This window comes from Spermophilus citellus, assembly GCF_964194105.1.
Source record: "Spermophilus citellus genome assembly, chromosome: 12".
NCBI classification, from domain to species: domain Eukaryota; kingdom Metazoa; phylum Chordata; class Mammalia; order Rodentia; family Sciuridae; genus Spermophilus; species Spermophilus citellus.
In genome coordinates, this window is record NC_138198.1 from 32271159 (window position 1) to 32294421 (window position 23263).

Here is a 23263-nt window from a genome sequence, read left to right on the forward strand (position 1 = left end):
TTATTTTTCATAAGTAGAAAGAGGACATTCCAAAATAATGATAAAATAGGGCATAATAAATACACAAAGTAACAGTCACAGTTGGTTATTATCATTATCAAGTGTTGTACACTGTTCATAATTGCATGTGTTCTTATTTTCATACTTCTGACAGTACAGGTTTGTTTACATCAATATTAATACCACAGATATTTGAGCAAAGCTTTGTGCTCGGATATTGTGGGGCTAAACACCTAGGGATTTTTCAGTTCTGCTTTAATCTTAAGGGATCACCATCACATACTCAGTTCATTGGTGATGGAAATGTGGTTCTGTGATACTTGCTACTGAGAACCAATAGCCCTTCTAAGAATTTTAGTCTTTTGAGTGTAGTTGCTTCTCTCACCTGCATCTTCAGAGTTACTATCTCTGCTGAGATTTCCTCTCATTGAGGAGACTCAATGAGCCATTTCTAACTGGCCTGTTTTATACCTTTTCTCATTTCTCTCAGTTAGGACTCCCAACTGCCTCAATGAAAGATTATGAACACTAATTCAACCTATCTGCCTATGCCACAGATCAGCGGATCATTTCTGTAGTCATAGCAACGTGTTTTGAGACCTCTTCGTGTCCTCTCTAATTTAAAAAGTGCTGTCTTTTGCAGATTGAAGTAGTTTGAAGCACCAAGAGTCAAAAAGCCATGTTTTGTGGTCCTATATTGCTCTGTTCTACTTTCACCTGATCCTTTGTCATCAGCGAGTCACTGTGTTACTGGCATATCCCTCTTGATGAGTTGTTTTGCTCAACCCTCTTGGAGTATAGCATGTTGTGTTCAGCAATATTTTGCCAGGAAGTAAAATATAAATTTTAAGGCTTTTTAATCACTTACATTTGTAATCAGTTAATAATGTGTAACAGCCTTTACCTCTCGGTTTCTGACACGTATACCAGAAGATAGAAGTCAAGCTAAGAAATGCATTAATTAATACTGTGATGTGCAGGGATAGAATGAAAATCAGAAAAGTCTTGAGACTCAGGTAAGAGTTGAGGTTTAGACCTGTGGTAAATAGTGAGGTGATATTGGGGTTGAGTGTGCTATATATTTTGAAGCAGGCCTTTTGACTTAGCTGAGTTAAAATATAGTCATTTCAAAATGTTTTACTGTGGCTTAAAGGTGGCTGAGTAGGACAAGGCTACCAAGCTCATAGAAGGCTTTGCCTCATTTCAACCATGCTCTATCCAGCTCATAAAGCTCTGAGGCAAACAGATTGGTGAACAGCAGACTCCTGGTCTTGAGACAAAGCACATGCTGTCTAACTTCTCAGTCCCTTGAACTTGAACCACCCCTACTAATCATGACTGATTTGGTACTCTGAATGGGCCATTACTGATGGCTATTCTGATTAATGCCTTGTGGCAGTAGTTCCAATTCCCTGTGACTTTCCATCTGGGTAAATAGCTGTCATCATTAGGTAATGGCTGCTTTGCTAGGCTATCAAATTACTAAGCAGTTACTACAATCTAGTGCTGATTTAACATGATGTGATTTAATAATTAGTTATGATTTTCCCATTTCTATTTCCACATGATGACAATATTAAGTGCCCTCTTTTTGCCTTCTATTTCCTCTTCTGGTATTTGTATATTTTTTTTAACAATGTATTCTATCATTTGAAAGAATGAAATAAAAGAGTAATTAGCAGCTACTATAATTTAACTGTCATGATTATCTTCCATAGTCACAATATAATGCCTTTTTCTCCTTACTTATATTCATAGTGTTAAGAGGATAGTGTCCTGGGAGCAAGAAGGAGATAATTTTAAATCTCAAGAAAGAATTTGGACTGGTTTAGGATATTAGAAACTCTGATGCCACCTATTATATTCATGGGGAGAGAAGGAGAGTATCAGGAGTAAGGGGTGCATAAGACCACTTATGAAACAGTCTGATCCTTCTACACCAAAATTTATCCAAATTGTTGCTTACCTAAGTTTTCCATAGTGCCGATTATTGACTTCCTGAGGAAATCACTATATAACCCATTGCTCAAGCAAAAACAACGTTAATGCTTATACAAAAGAAAGAATGCTACCTTGACAGAATCTTAGTAGCATATTCAAAAGGGAGAGTTCAAAGGCAGAATATTTACAACTTTTGACTGGTCTTGTCAAAGACATACGTTTCTGTATGAAATATTGAATGAGGCTGAGAAAATAGAATTGAGAACAGCACAGTGAGGTTATGAAGTGAGTCCTTGAAGTGTAAATAGTCATTTGCTGACCCCAGTTGGTCTATCTGTCTCTAAGACAAAAGGGTTGTTTCATCCTAAAAGGGACAGTTAAAGTGTCTATAGTTCAGATAAACATATTTTTAGAAAAGTTATAATTCATGTTCTCTTAATGAGGACACTAGGCATGTGACTGTAAGTGTTCTTTATTCCCAAAACAGTGACAGAAAATATACCATAAAGAGGAAATAGATGGGATTAAAGGGGGGAATGTTAATTTTAAAATACTAACAGCAGTATCGGTTCTATGTGCCACATCACATATTATCTGTGTTAGCTGAGACAAGAAATATCAGAGAAAGTTTTAAAGTTTGTTCTTTTATCATTTAGTATCTACTGCCCAAGTTTAATGATAATATTTGACTCTAATATTGCAGCTTTGTTTACATAATCACAAAGTAATATTTCTTAAACATTAAAGCCTGTGTGATGGAAACCTGTTGGTACACATCAGCATTGGAATTATACAAAATAAAATTTGAGCCTGTAAGGATCCCTGGTTGTAAAAGATAGGACTGATCTCTAGCTAACCTGAAGCACATCATTAATTCATTCTAAGGCCTAAGACAAACTCATTACTAAATTAAGATGGAGACATGTTCAGGGCATTGCTATATAGATTGTTCATTAATGAGGCATGTCTCAGACAACAGGAAGAATGCCTGGGCTTTACTATGAATTTTACTATAGCAGATAAACAAGGAAGTCACTTGAGAGTCAGTCAGAGCTTAACATCATCTGATCCCACTACTGGAACCATTAATAAACTTGAATTGGTTGCAGATTGTAAAAGTTTTTGGAACTTAAAAAACATAGAACTTCTAATTGGACTAGCCTAGGTCACACTCTCACCCTCCATTTTCTGAGAAAAGGAGGGCCCACAGGTACATATTCTCCTATGACTTTTATAATAGGACCTGTGATTCCCTGTTTAACAGTTTTCTCAGAAAAGTTATTCTACCACTAGGGCAGGCAAAACATATATATATATATATATATATATATATATATATATATATATATATATATACACACACACACACACACACACACACACACACACATATCTCCGTGTGTGTGGGTGGGGGGTGGGTGGGTGTGTGTATGTGGGTGTGTGTGTGTATGCATGTATATTTGTAACATAGGAAAGAAGGAAGGAAGTCCAGCCAAGAAGGAAGGAGATGAGGAAGAAAGTAAATAGAAATCCATCTATATAAAAACTGAATCAGTTAATACCCCTTCATAGTACTTCCTCATGATTAGGCTACAGTTATGGGTTTTGAGAAGAAGATCATGACAGAGTGCCATTCCCCTCTCATCATATAAAATATAATTGATATCAAAGAAAGAATCAGAGATACCACACTCATCATGCAATTCATCTGGTTATATATGCCCACATACCCTGACTTTCTTAGAAAGTAGATGATTAGCATATGACCTAGATCGGTCCAACTGGATGTTCTATATTTTTAATTTCAAAAAGTTATATAAGGATTTGCCATCAATTGGTTGACAGCAGTGCTGAAGCCATTGCCATTGTCAACCCTGACCATCTAGCCAAGGTGGCATTTGTTTTTTCCTCTAATAAGCTACTCACTTTCCCATTTTTTTTTACTCAACATTTGGAAAATATCACTATATGCAGCCCACACTCCAGAGATTAGGGAGGAGCAATGACATATTATGTCAAGGGTCAGTGACATAAAAGATTGTTTATTTTTTCCCACTAATTTTTGTATCCAAGCATTTATTTCTATCAATATAGAGTTGTAGGTATTTATCTGACAATCTGAGCTACAACCCAGTAACAGAACATTGCAATTTCTATAACATTTCCCTACTTAATATCCTATTTTTATAAATTCTTAGGATATAAATATTTTCCTACACTGGTCTATTTCTCTGGCCTCCTTACCTACCAACTCCTCAATTCATCAACTCAACTAGATTCCACACAGCTTCTTGGAATGCTTTTATCACTCTCATGATATTATTTTATCACTTATTAAATACACTTTAAATGATCACTTAACTTGTGCCACCTTTAATCAATGTGAGAGCATTCATACAGTAGACACATAATAATTCCTATCCTTCAATATTAGGAGGTACCTGGTATGTAATACTATATATTTCCTGCAAATCCCAAATTGAAAAGTTTCATAAGAGATTTTAAAACCAAAAAACTTACTACTCCTTTGGTGGAAAACTCAACCTGTCATGAACTTGTTTATCAGAAAAACCCTGCCAGAATTGATGAGAAGTATTTTAATCATCTTAATTTTTTATTGTTTTGCTGTAGAAATGCTGTATATGATTACTGAGTAGCAATCCAAATTGCACTTATGTCTACTATACTATCTATGTAAATTTGAAAATTTCTGAATTTTGATATTCACAAGGTTCCAACAATTTTAGATTATGACCCTGTATTCTCAGAAAATGTTAATTATTTGAATTTCAATATAATAATAAATAGAGACTTTTCAGTCAACTCTATAGAGACATTAGGCAACCACACATATCTGAAATCAAAAGTTGAGTTTATTGCTTGTATTAGTCAAATTTTCATTGTTCTGAAAACAACTTTGAGAAAGGAAGGTGTATTTTGGCTCATGGTTTTAGAGGTTTCAGTGCATGAATGGGTGGCTCCATTACTCTGAATCTGATATGTGGTAGAACATCTCAGTAGCAGGAAGCAAGGAAGCAAAGAGGGAGCCAGGTCCCAGGCAAGATATAGTCCCCACAGGCATAATCCCCGTGACCTACTTCCTCCAACCATGCCTCACTTGCCTATTATTTCCACTATGTCCCTGTAATCCATTCAGCTCAGCTATCAATGAATTAATGTATTGATGAGGTCAGTGGCATCATGATTAAATCACTTTCCCAAAGCTCCATACCTGTACATTATTGCACTGGGGACCAAACCTTCAACACATGAGTTTTTTCTTTTTTTCTTTTTTTGGTTGCTCAAGACAATACAATGATCTTGACATATCATACATTTGATTCAAATAGGGTATGATTGAGGAACATTCCAAATCCAAACTAACATTACATACTATGTTGGCTACACAGTCTACTGAAAAAAAATTAACTGTCTTTTTATGAAGTATTGAGGAATCATTCTTCTGAAGTTATATTGTTTATAGTAGAGATTGTGGGTCAACACAGCCTTTGAAGATTACTCATTGGAATGAATCTGCCACCTATTGGTTGACCTTCAAAGCATGAGACTGATACTGTCAGTTTACAAAGGCAGGTTTTCTAAAGGTATGTGTCTTTGATTGATTACATAAATTTAAAACCACTTCTGAGTTATAGAACTGGCACTGATTGATTAAAAGGGATTAAAACCAGAGGTTTAGATCTCCGTTAACAACTGAAAGTATTTCTAGAACGTGTTTCTAGTTTTTTTAAAGTGGGGATGCTTTGGAAAAAAAATGTCAATGCCTACTAAATTGAAGTGTTTCTTTTACAAAGTATATTCTAAAGCCTTTATTCTTTAAAACTAAGAATCATCTCATAAAATCCTTTTGAGTACCAAATTAGTGAAATAATCTACCAATTTTATTAATTCTATTGTGGAAATCATTGGAGCTCAAACATGGCAACTCAGGCAAAAACCATTGACATAATTTGAGTAGCAATACTGTAGTATCCTTTGGCCAGAGTTTCTAGTGACCTTTTCAAAAAAAGGTATTCCATAGAAAATCTTTCATTCTTCCAATATGTCTCACCATATAGGTTGCTTATTTTCTTAGCTTTATGCACTCTAGCAATTCTAGATTTACACAATCAGACCTATGTTGGTGTTGCTTCTATTATTAGCAAAAGAATCCCTAGTGATCCTGGCATGTCATTCAATTAGAAATTGCGGGATAAGTGCTAATTTTTCAGATCTTGATGGGTAGAAAATGGCTAGAAGAATGAGGAAATGAGGTGGCATGACCCGTGTGAGCATTTTTAAAGAAAATATTAAACAAGGTGCATTAAAGGTTGTTGACTATTGTAATAAATCTCTATTGATTTTCATTAATATGTCCTCAGTTTCTCCTTATATCAAAACATGGACAGTAAAGTGAAAAACTGTCTAAAAAATTAAAATTCTCATTTATTTCTACATGATGAAGTACCTAAAAGTGATAAAATAAAAATATATACATATATTTAAGAATCTATGTGGCAGGAAGGTATTTCATTTCTTCTTTTCTTTTTTCTTCTTTATCCAATACCTACCTACAGAGGAAAAGCTATTTGGTAAAGGATAGAACACTAATTTTGGCTGTGTAATCTAATGTCCTTATGCTATGAAATGGTCAGTGTCACAAAGGATGTTCCACTCTGATTAGTATGAAGGACTTGAAGCCTCTTCCTATCATACATCATCAGACTGTGACTCACTGAAAGGACTTTGCAGATATTTGGAATTCTAAGAATTGTGCTACTTCTTCTGATCCCTATAAACAGGACAGAAAGGTAGGAAAAGACTAATGACCTCTGGGGTAGAATAGAGGAAAATAAAAGCCATCAGATTTAACCTCAGCAACCTTGGAATTAAAAAGTGAGTAGACAAGAAAAGTGAAAAAAACTGCACTATCTGCTGAGCTCTGCCAGTATAAGAAATTAAATAGTATCATATTTAGTTGCTCCCCAGAATGTACATTTTCTGAATGTCTTCTGTTATATCCCTTTTCTTCTGGTTGGCATACTCTTCTTCCTGATTGTTTTAATTCCTTGGTGCCTATGTCATCTCAGAAAGCCATGCCCATTTCACTTGGAGTCATCTTCTGCTTGGGAATTGAACCATGTATCTTCTCTTCATAACACTTACACCACAATATGTAATACATTGTGCAGTTTTTAGTGTTCCTAATTATCTGCCTCTCCCAATAGAAGATCTTCCATGATGGCCCAGTGGTATAGTGGATCCAGCTCAACAAGGCTTGAAGAAGCCCACAGGTATCCTGGAAACAACAGATAGTTATGTTTTTCCAGTTTCATATTCTGTGACATCATGTTGGTTAGCTTGAAATTTGCCATGTTGATGTATTTATATGCATTATATTTATACTATGGAAATTGGCCAAGTGCTACAAAGCAGGGATTTCTCTTTCCCAGGAGTTGATTATTAAACATTTACCAGCATACCATCGGTAAGGCAAGTCTGTATTGATTATTGTATTCTTTGTTCCCAGCACAGTTGCTAGCACATGGTCATGTTCAATAAATATTTTTTCAATAGATGCATAACGAATTAAAGAGTTGCAATTATTTTCAGCTGCTGCATATATATTTTTCTTAGTTTCTGGGAATCTCATTTGGCAAATTCAATAACTATTAATTTTTTTTTGGTTTAACAATAAACAGTGGAACAACATAGTACTAACGCTGCACATAGATTTTCCTTACTTTTGATAAAATTTTTAATACTATATAATACAGAGGTTTTTTAGTTTGATTGATTTGGTACACATTCAAAGTGATATTGAATTTAATTGAACTGGATTATTGGGATTAACATTATCCAGGGAAATTGAGTGAGAGCCAGAACTCATCCCTCTGTCATGATAGACTGGGCAGGTATTTAAAAAGCACTGACCGAGTGAATCAGGTGATTGAGTCCAAACATTAACTCTGCTACTAACCAGTTTTGTGACTTGAAAGTCAGCACATTCTTCTGAAGATTGAAGTGGATAATACTTCAACTTCTTCCAGTTTTAAAAATCCTATGTTTAATCTTCCTTTCTGATATATTTGTTCTTTTAGAAATAATAACATTTACATCATTTAGATTTGTTGAAAATTTGTGTCTTAAACATACCATTTTTTAATTTAATAATTATTCCTTCCTAATTGGATGTATATGCCTCTCATCTCTGGGACATACATGTGTCACTTCTCCCAACATCTCCCCACTATACATGATAAAACGTTGGTATCTTAATGTTTTTTTCAGCCTTCCTCTTTCTCGTTTACTTCCAGAACCTGAAAGCTTTTCCCTCAGACTTCTCATATTTACCTTCTAATCCTCTTTAATCTATTTTCTACCAAACTCACTTGTAAGACCCATGATATAATTCCGTTAAGTATTACTGCCCCACCCACCCCCCATTTAAACAAATGCTTGTCTGTGTTTATAGTCTTTTATATGAAATTGTGTTTATCAAGACGTTCCTTTAGTGTGTTCTTTTAAAAGTAATTATATCAGGTAGCAAACTGTCCAAGCTTGGTATTTTGTACTTTGTTATAATATTATCCTATTTCAATTCAAACTTAATTTCTCAGTGTTCTAAAACTGAGTTGTTTCATTATTATTATATTTTTTTAGCTCAGGTGTAAATTGTAGAACAAATCATTTCTGTGAAAGGAAGTTTTTTTCCCCCAGTATTTTAGTTGATATTTCATCTGGAACATGGTACAGCTTATTTTCTGTTTAAAAAGATTCCTATAGATCTTAAAGCATTTGAAAAGTTTATGCTTTAAATTAAGTTGAAAACATCCATTACTGTTTATGCATATTGTGGAGAGTTAAATGCTTTTGCTTACTCAGTTTTGACATAACTGTATAGCAAGAAGAAATGGGTTATTTTCTCCATTTCCTTATTTGGCCTCACTTTTTATATAGGTAACTTTTGTCATCTCCCATTGGTCTAGACATTTGTCCATCACACTCCCTATTTTGTACAATGTTTTTATTTTCTGTTATGGGTTTGAAAACTTATAAAGCCACTATAAACCAGATTTCTTTATCAAGCACTTAAGGTTTGCAAGCTATATGACGAGAGCTCTTATAATCCCATCATGATTATTAACATTATTTCTCACAGTAAAACTCTGAGATAGGTATTATCATTAATTGCATTTTAAATCTAAAGAAACTGAATTGAGGGTAAATTAAATAACTAGGCCAAAGCCAGGTTAATAGTGGCAGAATTAAGACTTGAATCCAGGCCATCTGGCTTTATATCCAAGTTGTTAATAACTACTTCATGCTGGTTTTTTTTAAGATTTTTTTTTGTGTGTCCCTGAAATAAATCAATAAATGATTCAAAGAAAAAGTCTCAGAAGTAATACAAATTCTGTGTGTTTTGAAATTTTGCATTTTGTCCAAGCATGACTGATCTCTTTCTCTTATACAAAACTCAAAGCAGTACTTTCAAAAGGAATGAATGCCAGGCACATGACTACCTTTGTCACAAGCGATTTTGCCACTTATTTTACGAATGCCTATTCTTTTCCTATGAATAGTGCATGTTTTGAATAGTATGGAATCCTATTATAAAATAGTTATTGAATTGATTTTTGAAACTGTGGAATTATTTCAATACTTTAGAAACAGAAGAAATGTTTAGAGAATATAATTTTCTTGGTAAATAGCTTTAGAGTATATTGAGTGCAAGTCAAAGCATCCTGTAAGAGGAAGGGATATAAACACAGTCACTACCTCATATTATTGGTTAATTTAAAATGTTAAAGCAATATCCTTGGTTTTTACATTATCTGAGAGTTCACGACCAGCAAGTGATACTAATGAAGCCATTCAAGAAAATGGGAAAATGTGATCCTGTCTATCAAATTAATAATGTATTCATTTGTAGTGAAATTTATTCAGTATTTTTATCATTATTTTGTTTCTTTCACATAATGGTGTATATTATCACTTTGTTTCAAATCGTGCAGGGGCTGAGAGTACAACATTTCCTATCATATTGTAATACATGTGATGATATGTATCTAATTGGGAACCAAATAAATACTAAAATCAAATTGTCAGAATGAAAAGAGAACTTAGAAATCAGGTGGATTATAGTCCAAAAAGAAAGAACATCATACACAGGAATAAATATGTGCTGGTTGGCAGAGTATGACACACACAGAACTGCAAAGGATTCTGTTTCAGAGGCTGCAAACTCTAATTCCATTACCTGGTGGCTATGTGAGTTTGAGACAGTTACATATTCTTCAACAAATATGATACATTTATTTAGATGTGTCAAATAACTACAATTGACTCTATATCAATCACTATTAGATAATTATTAAGGTGAATTTTTATTAAGGTGAATAAAATATGTTTCCTTTTCTGCTAGAACTTCTATATACATAAAAAAGCAATCACAATGAAATCAAAATATGTACAGATATCCAAAGGGAAATAAGAGATGTGGGATTTTTGCTATGAGTTGATACTATTCTATATTTGCACAATGAATTATCTTCTCATATTTGACACTATTATGTGTTTATAAATATATTTTTAGCCTTGAGTGTTCTAGAATATTAACACTAATCTAAAACATGTTTTAGCTCTTTTTTCAATTAGTGTGCAATATCATGTATTTTTTTCTGTCATAGATCTCTATTTCTCAAAGCAAAATGGTATTTAATTAGAGAGGATTCATAATTAATCTGCTAAGGATTATAATTTTTTGTGTGTTGGCAACACATTTTAAGCAAGATAATGCTTCTTTATGAGCAAAGCCAAAAACCTTGTCAATGTTTCTTGTCTTATTTCTGTGTTTAATAAAAGCAGCCATCATTAACTTTTGTTTTCCACGCAAATGGTGCTCTGGTGAAGAAAAGTAGGGATGACTTTGACCAAAGTCCACAATCCTATTCCCATAAATCAGTTCTTAAATTAGAAAAACTAGATTAATTCAATATTTAAGAAATTTTATCACTTTCAAGGACCACCAGTATGAATCACTGTGAGATGACTTTAATGCTAGTGCAAAGAGCTAGCTTGAACTATTTTGACAATCTTTCATTATATAATTTTGAAAATTTTCTACAAAAAATTCATGTATCTTCTTTCTCACATCATAAACCAATGCCTGCTTTCTAGTAGCAATAACATTGTACCCATGTCCCCTGATACTTTGAGTAAACTGAATATCACAAAATATTAGGTACAAGATATATGCTAGGTATAGAAAATACTAGATGGACCTAACCCAATTTTAGTGATGACTGGTAAATCTGCCCAACTGAATGTGAATAATTTCTCTTTTGTGTATAATTATGAGGGAAAATCCCCCCAAATAATTGAATATTTGTACCAATAGTCCTTAATTTATCAGCTTAGACCAAACCAGGTGACTGAATAAATGCAGCTCTCAATGTAACCCAGGAACAGTGACAACCCAGGCCTGAGCTGATGAGCTCTCTACCTATTCTCTGCACACCTTAACCCTTGTTTCCAAAGTTTTGTCTATCTCTAGATTTACAAATTTATATTGGACATTTAGAATATGTAATATTTCTTTTCCCAACACAGCGAAATTCTGTGTAGTGAAACCCACATGCACAAAGTACTTCCATAATCAAATTAGAGAAAGTCTAATATGAGGAAATATTATTTCAGAAAGGTTTGGGTTTATTTCTAGTTTATCAGTGGAAAACTTTGGAAACTAGAAAGTAAAAGAAAGAAATTTAAAAATATCATCCTTGAAAAGATCACATAAATCCAATGAGAAGAGAAAAATATAAACTTCTGAGAAAAAAAATCTATTTGTTTTTCCAAATTTAGTTATTACAATACTATAAAACATTCTAAAAGACAAATAACATTATATTGTGAAAAGACGCTTTTTCAGAAAATTGTCAAAGATCATATGTGGTATTAGTTGAATTCACATATAAGGAGAAAAATATTCTTTAAGACATTTGTAAGATTGATGTTAGGAAAAAAAAGTTCAGTAGCTGACAAAACTATGAACTTATTGTTAGGTTCTATCACAAGACTTAATAAAAAGGAAAAAACCTTGTTTGGCCTCTTGATATGGAAGCAAAAACAAAAAGCATGTTCTGTTTTGCTGTTTTTCTTTTAAAGGGACATTTCTTCATAGGATTCTTAGGCTGCTTTTTTCCCTCACCTCATTCTATAAAATGTCTTGACCCCAGAATATTCTAAGGCACTTAGTTTTCACATCCAGATTGAGAATGTAACCTGTAGTTTTTATTTTTTTTTTAATTTTTTTTCTGAGATATTTTCTTTTTTTTTATTTTTTAATTTTATTTTTTTATTGGTTGTTCACAACATTACAAAGCTCTTGACATATCATATTTCATACATTAGATTGAAGTGGGTTAGTTTTTATACAGTAAGTCCATGGCTAAAGATGGGTGTCCTAAATTTCTAAAGATTTAGTCTTGGGAAGACTAAATTAGTTTGGTAATGTCCATTAAACACTCATCTTATTATTATCACTGCTACATTTTTTTGTTATTCAAAAGAGACCCCAAATTTGAGATAAATCATTAGGGGTAAAATATATTTAAAATTACAAATAGCTGGCAATTTTTATAAAATGTAAGTTGTCTAAGTACAATGCATGCAGGTGGACTCAGGCATTTCCATTAAGTTGGAGTAGGGTGGAGTTCAGATATTTATTCAGAAGAGAATTTGACATAGGTGGTACAAAAAGTTACATTAAGAAAAAGCAATTATAGTAATTTTCTGAAGGAGAGATGATTATATACATAATATTTAAGCTATATTGAAATTTCTGTTAGGCTATATTCACCCTACCTTCTGTTACCCATTTTGTATGGGTAAATAATGATATGGTGCACCCCAAATCTCTACCTCCAACCCAGTTGGATTTCATGCCTTTGTATAATCTTGTCTCCAGGGTCAATGGAACCTCTGCTTTGCTTCTAACCAGTAGAATCTTTGAATTCATCTCCAATGTCATGCTGTGTTATGACATAGCATCATCTTGTTGGCTAACTCACTCTATGTGTTGAGTTGCATGTTGAAGGGAGGGACCACATGGTATCAAGCAGAGGGTGGCCTCTAGGCAACAGGTTAGTGAGAGAATTATAGTCAGTGAAGAAAGAAATTCTGCCAGTTCCCTGAGTGGTCTCAGAATCTGATATTTCTCTAGGTAAGCCTCTAGATAAAGACATTACCAAGAAACTGTAGAGGGGGCCCTTTGAGACCCTAAATGGAATGTCCAGCAAACATGTGTTTTCCTCCTGACCCAGGGAAACTTTAGCTAAAAAATGTGTGTTGTTTTAATCCTTTGCATTTCTGGTAATGTGTTACTTAACAATGGACTGTTAATATATACTCCCACTAGATTTAAAAAATACTTCTGGACCAAAACTTCATTGCAGTATTTTACTTACTTGTACCCAGCAAATTCTTATTGTAAAGAAATAATGCTCTGTATATCCCTTGAGAACTTGTTACAAAACGAATATCCCATCCTCATGAATAGACAGCGAGGCTGGATGGGATTTTAACACCACATGCTTCCCTAAACTGCTTTTTTATCACATCAAATTTGTATATTTTTGCCACCAGGAGTTTTTGTATCTCCCAATGCCATGTACTGCTCTAGGGGTTTGAGATCACATTTAAACAGAGGGGAATGAGAGAGAATAAAAATAAGGATTGGATTTTGCTGATGAGATTACTTCAATGTAAAACATGTATAAAACTTGTACATAAAATTCAAATAGTCTGAACTGTATTGACTGGCCTATATGAATGAAAACAAAAAAAAAATAATATTCACATTGGTTTCCATTAAGCCAAATGATGTATTTCTTGCCAATTAAAAATCCTATTTCAAAGGGAATCAAGATATTCAATATACTGGAAATGAGCAACGTTGATTGGGAGTAGAGATGCTATAGATTTTGTCCTTCAGTGAAAATAAAATTTGGTATGCACCACTGCAATGAAGAGGAATCAGATTGCTCTAAAGCTGTTGATAAATATTCATGGAAATAATCTAGACAGATAAGAAAATAACCAGTTTGTGCATGTAAGCTTTTATCCCTCAATTTTAGAAGAAATTATTTAGTAATGTGTTTAGAATTTTAAAAACTCTTGAACTAGACTTGAACAAAGAGAATGTACAGTTGGTGAGTATTGGAACTAAAGATGGTGCTGAATGCTCCCTTGAGCTCTGACGATAATCCAGACTCTAGTGAGGCAACCTCTCCTGGAAGGCCTGGTATTAGGTCAACAGGTTCTTTCTTTTTCAGGGTTTAACCAATTAATTTTTTTTTTTAAAGAGAGAGTGCGAGGGGGGGGAGAGAGAGAGAGAGAGAGAGAGAGAATTTTTAATATTTATTTATTTTTTTTTTAGTTCTTGGCGGACACAACATCTTTGTTGGTATGTGGTGCTGAGGATTGAACCCGGGTCGCACGCATGCCAGGCGAGCGCGCTACCGCTTGAGCCACATCCCCAGCCCTAACCAATTAATTTTTTTTTTTTATTTTGAAAAATGTTAAAATTTATTAATAATAGTTAACATCACATAGTTAATTCAACTACTTCTCTATTGTACATAGTGACAACAATCAACATCTTCACAAGACTGCATGCTCAAGGATTTGAGATGATCCATATTCAGTGCATCCCAGTTGAAGATTGAGATCCACTGTATTTACGCCAAGCAAAGTAGCATCATTGAGGGGGCTGCCAGCCCAATGCCAGGAACACAGACAGTCCATGTGTATGGTCCATTGCTCTCGTTTGGAAACCAATAACACACATCTTTAATAGCCATACACACATCTCTACCTTAGGGGGGAAAAAAGTATAATTTCATAGACAGTGCCTAAGTTTTAAAATGTACAAAGTCACAATTCAAAAATAAAATTCATTTGTATTTCACAGGCATCCTTTAGGGACCCACAAATCTAAAGCTGGCCTTCAGTTTTTCATTGCAGTTGGAGGCACCCATATTTTGGATCACTAACTGCAGATGGAGGCAGCAGAGGAGTAACATCAGACAGGCACAGTAAGAATGGAACAATCAAGGACCTGTCCCCCTTCCTCTGTGCTTCCCAGAAGGAGCTGGGCAGTTTTTACTAATTTCTACTCCATCTTATTCAAAAATGATAACCGGGCACTGTTCTCAGCACAAGTTTGAAAAAGGTGCAAAAACTGGGTGTGATCGAGCCGTGGATTTCTTCTCCATCTTTCCGTTTTTGTCCTTGTGTCCTACTTAATAGTGGTACAAGGCCATTCCCTCTCTGTTATGTTGTATCCAGGTTTAACATCTGTGCTGATTCATATTTTAGGGCAGAGTGGGCTTTCAGGTTCAGAATTAACTGCACTCTTGGAAAGCAGCTATGATACCACGGTCCATCCCTGCCAACAGTTTGAAATAAATACTGTGTATAAAAAACAAATACGGGTCAGCAGACCAATGCCAGCTCAGCCCAAGGAAGCACATAGACAACATTTCTTATAAAACATTTACAAAACAAACCCAAGGTGAAATTTGCCAAGAAGGCACAAAATACACCAAAAATGTTGTCCCTGAGGTTTTGTTTGTTTGGTTGTTTAATTGCTTGGTTTTGGTTTGATGTTGACGATTAGATACAATTTTTAAAAAAAATTTTGGTGGCTTCCTTTATCTTGCCAGACAGCTTCAAAATAGTACTGACTTTCCTAAGAATAAAAATTTCTATAAACAATGAGTCTATTTGAAATGCTTCCTTTGGTTTCCTTTGGTTAGCATCCCATGGAATATTGCCCCAGGAAAGTCTCTTGACAGATTAGCCAGTTGCTGTGGTTTCTCCAATCCATGGGCTCAGCCTTGGTCTCCATCCCTGCCTTCCAGGCATTTCCAAATCTGTAGGGTCAGGAGGAGCCAGAAAGCGGATGCTTTTCCATTCACTCACCCCGGAGAGGCTTTCCTTCTCTTCCCACAGGCGAATGAGGTATTTCTAGTAGCTAGTCAATGTCTTCACTTTCTGTCCTTAACTGTACTGATCTACCAATAAGTCTAAGGAGACCCTGCATATCTATATACAGAACAAATTAACATATAAATACATTACATACAATCCACCGTTACATGATGAAGGAGCAGACCTACTTCATGAACTAAATAAATTTCAAACATAAATTAAAATGAAAATACAGTGTCTCCACTTTTGCAGGTAAATCTTTAAAAACAAACCAAAAGGCTCCCCCTCCCCAAAAGGTCCACTGCTCATGAGTGATCCAAGCACCCACAAGGAGATGCAGCGACAAATCCATATTGCAGGATGCATCTGGCTTTGGTGTCATTGCCCAGATGCGGGATTCCTCAATTCCAGTTTCAGTAAATGCTGGAATCCACCGGGCAATGGCAGGTTGAGAAAGGGCTGCCACACGGATTTCCATGGGATCTCCCTCCACTGCCGTGCTTCCTCCCTCCCCACATCTGCCTGCAGGAGGATCAGGCTGAGTGACTAGCAGAGACCTCCTGGATCTCTGACGGGAGAAACAGTATTGACATCCTTACAGGGGGATGCTCTCCAACTAGAAGTACCCCGTCAGCCCCAAGGGGAGGCTATCCCCATCCTTTAGGATTGTACAGAGACGTGGAATTCCAGGAGAGGGGGCGAGGTGCTAAGGATTATTGTCATTATTTTTTTTCTTAAGTTGTATGAGAACCAATGGGAATGGTTGTGACCAGTATGAACAGTCCTGGCTTCTGTATCTCAGGAAGGCCAAGACTTGGGCACAAAACTCTACGGTGAATGTAAAAAAAAATCTCAATCCGATGGGGTCCTCTCTGCCAAGGGAAAGCTGAGGGGACTGTGTCTCTGACACAAGAGGATGACTCCTTATAATTTAAAACAGGGAAGAGGGGGAAGCAGAGAAGTCCCTTCCAAATTCCAGGGTTCTATCGCTGTCCGGCCTCACGGATGCGACAGGCCACGGCAGTGATGAGCGCGGCCCCCTTCCCACTGCCGTCCTCTGACTCCAGGAAGGACACCTCACATTTGGGGGCCAGGTCCTTCACCGTCTCATGCATGACTTTGGCAAAATGAGGATGTAGCTTGTAGAGGGTCCCATCCACACCCACTGTCACTTTGAGGGTGTCCAGCCCACGGTTTTCCCGTATCTTGTCCACAACAGCAGCCATGCCTGCGCCACAGAGCTGGGCTGCCCGCCGTGCCACCACGGTGCACACCTCCTTGACGATGATGCTGTCGTCACAGGTACTCTCGAGGCCCAAGTGGTGCAGGATGGCACGGACCTGCAGCAGGGCCAAGCAATCGCTCTCAATCTGAGACAAGAACTTTGTTTCAAAGATTCCCCTTGTCTTGAGCCGCTCTGAGATACGGCCGCGGAAGAGCAGCCCACGCTTGGTGAAATCGATAAGGATGTTACGGACAATCTCGCCCAAGTACATGCCACTGATCATCTTCTCAAACTTCTGTTTGCCCGGGTTGAGCGAAAGATCATCCACAGCCTTGTCAAATTCCGTGCGGAAGTCGTCCAAGCATCCATTGTCCCCGAAGGCCCCCCATTCCATGTTGACGCACATCCGCCCCTCTTCTCCATCCACCAGCTCCACGTTGCGCATCTCCTCCATGTAGCAGGCGTTGCTACCTGTGCCAACAATGAGGCCAACCTCGCAGTGAGGGTCTTCATAGCCACACGTCATCATAGTTCCAACTGTGTCATTAACCACAGCCACCACGTCCAGGTCAAACTCCTCTCGCCGGTGGATCGCTTCCTTCAGCAGGGTGACCACGTCCTCACCCTCACATCCAGATGCCTTAAAGCCTTTGGTCCACTTAAGGAGGATACTCTCATCCAAGCTGTTCTGCTGGCAGGGGAAGGAGAAGGTGAAACCCAGAGGCAGAGACACACCCTTCATGCCCATGTACTCCAGGAAGTCAGCGATGCACTGGACGATGTGGTCAAAGAGCTCCTCGCCTGTGCCATGCATGACCTCCTGTGGGATGGAGTAGATCTTGTTGTGCATCTCTACTCCTCGCCGCTTCCCATTTCGCACACGCACCAGCAGGACCCGGAAATTGGTTCCTCCAAGGTCCAAGGCCAAGAAGTCCCCTTTCTCTGTGCCATCAGGGGTAGCACACACGTAGGTGGGCAGCATCTTCACAGGAGCGATGGAGTGCGTCTCCTTGCTCAGACCTCGCTCCATTTCAAGCTTCATCCTCCTCTTGACCTCCAGCAGCTGCTCATGGCTCAGTTTTAGAGGCTCTAGGGTATTCTGGCGGGCTCTTTGTTGATCAGCCAGTCGGTAAGCCACTGCAGTCACCATGGCTGCCCCTTTGCCGCTGCCATCCTCAGAGCGGAGGAAGCGAATGTCGCAGTCAGGCACCAGCCGACGTACAGCCTTGTGAAGATGCTTGGCAAAATGAGGGTGTTTCTTGTAGACAGAGCCATCAACCCCAATGGTGGAGCGCAGCCGATCCTCGCCCTTGTTCTCCTTGATACGCCGCAGCACAGCAGCCAGGGTGGCTGCACACAGGTTGGCTGAGCGTGTGGACACAATCTGGCAGATCCGGTGAGTGGCCACACAGTCCTCCTGCAATGGATTCAGACCCAGCCGCACCAGCACCTGGTAGGCCTTCCGGATGCCATCCTTATCGTCTTCAATATCTGAGACATCTTTGGTTTCGAAGCTGCCTGTGGTAAGCAGTTCTGGGCTGATCTTCCCCTGGAACAGCAGCTCTTCCTTGGCCATCTTCACCAGGATGAGCCTTACCAGCTCCCCCATGTACATCCCACTGATCATCTTCTCAAACAGTTGCTTCCCAGGATTCAGCGAGCCCATGTCGATCTCTCGGTCAAATTCCGTGCGGATGTCATAATTTCGTTCTTTTTTATGGCCGAGTAATATTCCATTGTGTATATGTACTACATTTTCTTTATACATTCAGCTGTTAAAGGGCACATAGGTTGGTTTCATAGCTTAGCTATTGTGAAATGAGCTGCTATAAAAATTGATATGGCTGTGTCACTATATTATGGTGATTTTAAGTCCTTTGGGTATATACTGAGGAGTGGGATAACTGGGTCAAATGGTGGTTGCATTCCAAGATTTCTGGGGAATCTCTATAATGGTTTTTAGAGTGGTAGCACTTATTTGCAGTCCCACCAGCAATGTTTGAGCATACCTTTTCCCCCACATCCTTGCCAACATTTATTGTTACTTATATTCTTGATAATTCCATTCTGACTGGAGTGAGATGGAATCTCACTGCAGTTTTAATTTGCATTTCTCTAATTTCTAGAGGTGTTCAACATTTTTTTCATGTATTAGTTGATCAATTGTATTTCCTTTTGTGTGCAGTATCTGTTAAGTTCCTGTGTCCATTTATTTATTCTTTTTGGGGGGTTTTGTTTTGTTTTTGTTTTTGATATTAAGCTTTTTGAGTTCTTTATATATCCTGGAGATTAATGCTTTATCTTTGGTATGGGTGGCAAAGATTTTCTCCCATTCTGTAGGCTCTTTCTGTTCGTGTTCTTAATGGTTTTCTTTGCTATGAAGAAGCTTTTCTTTGATACCATTCTATTTATTCATTCTTGATTTTACTTCTTGAATTTTAGGAGTCTTAGTGAGGAAGTCTGTTCCTAAGCTGACATGATGGAGGTTTTTACTCCAGCATCCCCAGGGTCTCTGGTCTAATGCTTATGTTCTTGATCCACTTAGTTTTGCATATTGTGATGTCTCCTGCATCACTCTTCTTGCTAAGTATCGCTTTGGTTATTCTAGGTCTGTTGTTTTTCCAAATAAATTGCATGACTGCTTTTTCTATTTTTATGAAGAATGTTATTGGAATTTTTATAGAAATTACATTAAATCTGTACATCACTTTTGATAGTATGGCCATTTTGAAAATATTAATTCTGCCTATCCAAGAACACAGGAGAACTTTCCATCTTCTAAGATCTTCTTCAGTTTCTTTAATGTTCTGTAATTATCATTGTAGAACTCTTTCACCTCTTTTGTTAGATTTATTCCCAAATTTTATATATATATGTGTATGTGTATATATATATATATATATATATATATATATATATATATATATATATTTGTTTGAGTCTATTGTAAATGGGATTTTTTTCTTTTTTTCTCTTTCAGCTGATTCATCATTGGTGCATAGTAAGATAATTGATTTAAAATGTTAATTTTATATCTTACACTTTGTTGAATTCATTTATGAGCTCTAGACATTTTCTGGTGCAGCTTTTCATCTTCTATATAAAAGATCATGTCACTGGCAAATAGGGATAGCTTGAGTTCTTCTTTTCCTATTCGTAGCCCTTTAATTTCTTTCTTCTGTCTATTTGTTGTGGCTAGAGTTTCTAGGACCCTGTTGAATAGAAGTGGTGAAAGAGGGCATTCCTGTCCTGTTTCATTTAAAATGAAGTTAGTCTTAAATTGTGCTCTATATGTGTAATGCAATCCACTGTTGTTGTGTACTTAATAAAATCAATAAAAAATAAAAAAATAAAATGAAGTTAGTCTTGAGTTTAGCATATATAGTTTTACAATATTGAGATATGTCATTAATATTCCTAGTTTTTCTAGTGTTTTGAACATGAACAAATTCTGTTTTTGTCAAATGCTTTTTTGCTTCTATTAAGATAATCATATGATTCTTGACTTAAAGTGTATCAATGTGATGAATTATGTTTATTGATTTCTGTATGTTGAACCAACCTTGCATCCCTATGATGAACCCTACTTGATCATGGTACACTATCTTTTTTTTTTTTTTTTTTTTTTTTTTTTTTTTTTTTAAAGAGAGAGTGAGAGAGAGAGGGGGACAGAGAGAGAGAGAGAGAATTTTAATATTTATTTATTATTTCTTAGTTCTCGGCGGACACAACATCTTTGTTGGTATGTGGTGCTGAGGATCGAACCCGGGCCGCACGCATGCCAGGCGAGCGCGCTACCGCTTGAGCCACATCCCCAGCCCCAATACACTATCTTTTTAATATGCTTTTGTATGTGATTTGCCATACATATTTTTTTCAGAAGCTTTGAATCTATGTTCATCAAAGATATTGGCCTCATGTTTTCTTTCCTTGATGTATATTTGTCTAGAATTGTTTTTTAATCAGTGTGATACTGCTTCCTAGAATGAATTTAAGGGGTTCCCTCCTTTTGTATTTCATAAAATAATTTGAGAAGTTGATGTTTGTTCTTCTTTGAAGGTCTTGTAAAACTCAACTAAAAATCCATCTGGTCCTAGGCTTTTCTTTGTTGGTGGGCTTTTGATGCTGTCTTCAATTTCATTGCTTGAAATTGATCTGTCTTAATTATCTAGGTCCTCCTGGTTCAATTTGGGTAGGTCACATGTCTCTAGAAATTTGTTGATGTTTTCAAGATTTTGTATTTTATTAGAGTATAGATTTCCATAATAATGTCTGATTATCATCTGCATTTCAGTAGTATCTGTCATATTTCCTTTTACATCACAAATTTTAGTAATTTGAGTTTTCTCTCTTCTTTAGCTTGGCTAAGTGTTTATCAATTTTATTTATTTTTTTCAAAGAATCAGTTTTTTGTTTTGTCAATTTGGGGATTTTTTTTTCTTGTTTGTTTTTAATTTCATTGATTTCAGCTTTGATCTTAATTATTTTCTTTATTCTGTTTTTGTCAAATACTTTTTTCATAGGGTTTTGAAATGAAACGTTTGACTATTTATTTGGTGATTTTGTATTCTTTTTATGCATGAGATCAAGCATTAAACTTTCTTCTTAGAACTGCCCCCATAGTGTTCCAAAGATTTTGATACATTGTGTCACTATTCTCATTCACCTCTGAGTATTTTCTTTATTTCATCCCTGTTGGTCATTCCATAGTGAATTATTTAGTCTCCAGGTATTAGAATAGCATGTATTTTTATCATTGATTTCTAATTTCATTTCATTATGATATGATAGAATGCATTATCTCTACTTTTTTTTTTGTATTTGCTAAGAGTTGTGTTGTAGCCTAAGATATGGTCCATTTTAAAGAAGGATTCATGTGCTGCTTGAAGAAAGCACATTCAGTCACTGATGGATGAAATGTTTTATATATATATATATATATATATATATATATATATATATATACACATTTGTCTGTTAAGTCTAAATTATTAAATGTACTTTTTAATTCTATAGCTTTTTTGCTTAGTTTTTTCTTGGAGGCTCTCTCCAGTATTATTGTGTTGTGGTCTATTTGATTCTTGAAACTTAGAAGGTTTGTTTGATGTAACTAGATGCTCCATCATTTGGGACATAAATATCTGTGATTGTTATGTACTGTTGATGTATCATTCCCTTAAGTATCATGGAATGCTTTTCTTTGTCCCTTCTGATTAACTTTGGCTTGAAGTCTACTTTATCTGATATGAGGCTAGAAACCCCTGCTTGTTTACCAGATTCATGTGAATGTTTGTTTTTTTCCCATCCTTCTACCTTCATTCTGTGGATGTCTTTGCCTAGGAGGTAAAACTTTTGGAGATAGCATGCTGTCAGGTCTTGTTTTTTAATCCAATGTGCCAGTCGATGTCTTTTGATTGATGAGCTCAGGCCATTTACATTCATTGTTATTATTGAGATATGATTTTTATGCCCTGTCATTTTGATTTATTTCTGATTTTCAATTTGAATTAGTTTCTCCTTTGATTGACTATTCTTCTAGTGTCATTCACCCCTTTGCTGCTTTTCTATTTTAATTTTTATTTCTTGTTCATGATATGTTTTATTGAATATGTTTTGTAGTGCAAACTTTCTATCTGAATTATTTCAACTTTTTTTTATATCACGGAAGGTTTTTATTTCATCATGAACCCTGAAGCTGAATTTTTCTGGGGATATTATTCTTGGCTGACCTTCATTTTCTTTCAGAGTTTGGTATATATTATTCCTACTAGTTTGAGGGTCTGGGTTGAGAAATCAGTTGAGATCCAGATTGATTTCCCTCTAAATGTGTTTTGTCATTTTTCCATGGCAGCCTTTAAAATTCTACCTTATTACTTATTTTTATAATAATATGCTGTGATATAGGTCTGTGTATTTTGTATATTTTTAGTTCTATATGCCTCCTATATTCCATTTTCCATTTTATTCTTTAGGTTTGGGAAATTTTCTGATATTATTTCATTGGATGTGCATTCCTTTGGTTTGTATCTTTGAGCTTTCATCTATCCCAAATCTTTTTTTTCTTTTTTTTATTGGTTGTTCACAACATTACAAAGCTCTTGA

The 23263-nt window shown here is 36.1% G+C and overlaps 1 protein-coding gene across 1 annotated transcript; it reads right to left on the reverse strand.

The window, feature by feature from the left end:
- Nucleotides 1-14497: 14497 nt before the first annotated feature.
- Nucleotides 14498-18856, reverse strand: LOC308631984 (hexokinase-2-like). The gene has a single exon (XM_081263578.1). It carries the CDS (start codon nucleotides 18825-18827, stop codon nucleotides 16920-16922), a length of 1908 nt encoding a protein of 635 aa, XP_081119704.1. The 5' UTR covers nucleotides 18828-18856; the 3' UTR covers nucleotides 14498-16919.
- Between the last annotated feature and the right edge of the window lie 4407 nt (nucleotides 18857-23263).

Bases quoted from the DNA above. Each gene is read 5' to 3' on its own strand.
- LOC308631984 (XM_081263578.1), bottom strand. From the start codon at position 18,827: ATGGGCTCGCTGAATCCTGGGAAGCAACTGTTTGAGAAGATGATCAGT.